General features: G+C 38.6%; 1 protein-coding gene across 1 annotated transcript; it reads right to left on the bottom strand.

The window, feature by feature from the left end:
* Positions 1 to 579: 579 nt before the first annotated feature.
* On the bottom strand, positions 580 to 1,521 carry LOC133255218 (olfactory receptor 4F3/4F16/4F29-like). The gene has a single exon (XM_061429760.1). It carries the CDS (start codon positions 1,519 to 1,521, stop codon positions 580 to 582), a length of 942 nt encoding a protein of 313 aa, XP_061285744.1.
* Positions 1,522 to 2,252: the final 731 nt, after the last annotated feature.

Genomic DNA, 2,252 nt, shown 5'->3' with positions numbered 1-2,252 from the left:
AATCTTAAGCCTCAATATCTGTGGATGTGATCATACTTGGAAATAGGTATTTTAGATGTAGTGAAGTTCAAGTTCAGTCATCTTAAACTAAGGGGACTGGGAAAAACTTCTCCCTGTTCTGAAGGCCTTAAAGAAACCTTCCCTGGTAGGTATTTCTAAGAATTACTTCATATTCTTATTCCTTAGGAATTTAGACTCAAGATTATTATAATCTTTGGCTTACAAATACCTTATCTGTAGCTATCAAAAGTGATTTTTTCTCCCTCCTAATCAAAATAAGTTGATGACAGAGGATGAGATATGGCTGGATGACATCACTGACTTGATGGGCACGAGACTGAGTGAACTCCAGGAGTTGGTGATGGACAGGGAGGCCTGGCATGCTGTGCTTCATGGGGTTGCAAAGAGTCGGACATGACTGAGTGACTGAACTGAACTGAACTGAACTGAATCAAAAGACAAAGTGAATTCAATATAAGTATATAATCAAGTCAAGGTAGGACAAACAATGGCTTTTCTCTGAGTTTGACCATCAACAGTGATCATCAGTAATCACTAAGGGCTCTTATAATACATTCATCACTCAAGAGATCTCTTGTTATTTACTAGCTGTTGGCATACTCTCCTCATTGCCATCTTCATTTCTTGATTTCTGAATGTGTAAATAACAGGATTCAGGAAAGGAGTAAGAACTGCATCAAAGAATGCCAGAAACTTATCCAGATGTGTGGAGGGAAATGGCCATACATAGAAAAATATCAAAGGACCAAAGAACAAGACTACTACAGTGATGTGAGCTGAAAGTGTGGACAGAGCCTTGGATGAACCACCTGAAGAGTGTTTCTGAACAGTGAGAATGATGACAATATAGGAAATGATCAGAATGAAGAAGGAGCCAACAGAGATGAATCCACTGTTGGCTGTGACCATGAATTCTAGCTGGTATGTGTCTATGCAGGCAAGTTTGATGAACCGTGGAAGATCACAGTAAAAGCTGTCCAACACATTAGGGCCACAGAAGGGTAAGTTTACAACAAAAGCCAGTTGAACCATGGAGTGCATAAGGCCAATCATCCAGGCAGACACTAAAAAGAAAACACACATTCTTGGGCTCATGATAGTCAGATAGTGGAGAGGCTTACATATGGCAATGTATCTGTCAAAAGCCATGGCAATGAGCAGCACCATCTCCACACCACCGATGACATGGATGAAGAAGATTTGAGCAATGCAGCCACTAAAGGAGATGACTTTATGTTTTCTGAAAAGATCATAAATCATCTTGGGGGAACTGACAGAAGAAACTCCCATGTCAATGAAGGAGAGGTTGGCCAATAGAAAGTACATGGGGGAGTGTAAGTGAGGGTCAGAAGTCACAGTGAGGATAATGAGGGAATTTCCCATTATGCTTGCCATGAAAAATATGGAGGAGAACACAAAGAGAAGAAGCTGTATTTCCCAGGAGTTGGTGATTCCCAGGAACACAAACTCTAACACCACAGAGTGATTTGCTCCATACATTTGCTTTGTACACTTTGCTACCTGAAGGAAGTTAAGAGATGAAAATTTAAAATATAATAATTATTTTAATAAATTAGAAGAGAGGTTAAAGTTATGAATGGCTATTTCTACTTTAGCATTAAAATGACCTTTGAGCCTTTGCAATGTGATCACACACAAAAATTGGTGGCTCTCATGTGCTGTTGTTTTTCTATCATCAAGTTTTCTCTGCATTTAACATCCTCTACTTCCATTCAGGGTGGATGGCATTATATTATGCATGAGGTACAAAATGGTTAGCAAGAGTAACAGGAATTCAAGCCCAAACCTTTTGAGTTTAAAACCAATATGATCTAGTCACATATAACTGGAGTTCTGGCTCCAGTCACATAGAACTGATCAGTATTGTGATCCCTTCCAAGCCTATGAACTTTCCTCTGGCCACACCTGTGGGAATATACTCATCTTCAGTATTAAATGTTTACCACATCTACAATGTTTTGCTTTATTATTACTAGCATTTATTTTATTATAGTTTTATTATAGTGGGTTGATTGCTATTCTAAATCACCAAGTAGACTCTAAGATTTTTGAAGGCAGAGATTTGACTCATTCCTATTTGGACTCCCTGAAGCAAATAAAAAGCAATCCACACAGAGAAGTGTAGATCCATGAACTGTCTCTTACCGGTTTGTATATTAGGTACAGAGTTTGTGAGTGAGTACTTAAAAACTTTTCTAGCAGTTTGATGT

Source organism: Bos javanicus, chromosome 10 (assembly GCF_032452875.1).
Source record: "Bos javanicus breed banteng chromosome 10, ARS-OSU_banteng_1.0, whole genome shotgun sequence".
In the NCBI taxonomy this organism is placed as follows: domain Eukaryota; kingdom Metazoa; phylum Chordata; class Mammalia; order Artiodactyla; family Bovidae; genus Bos; species Bos javanicus.
The sequence above is the reverse complement of the archived record's forward strand: the minus strand, read 5'-3'. Positions and strand labels throughout refer to the sequence as shown.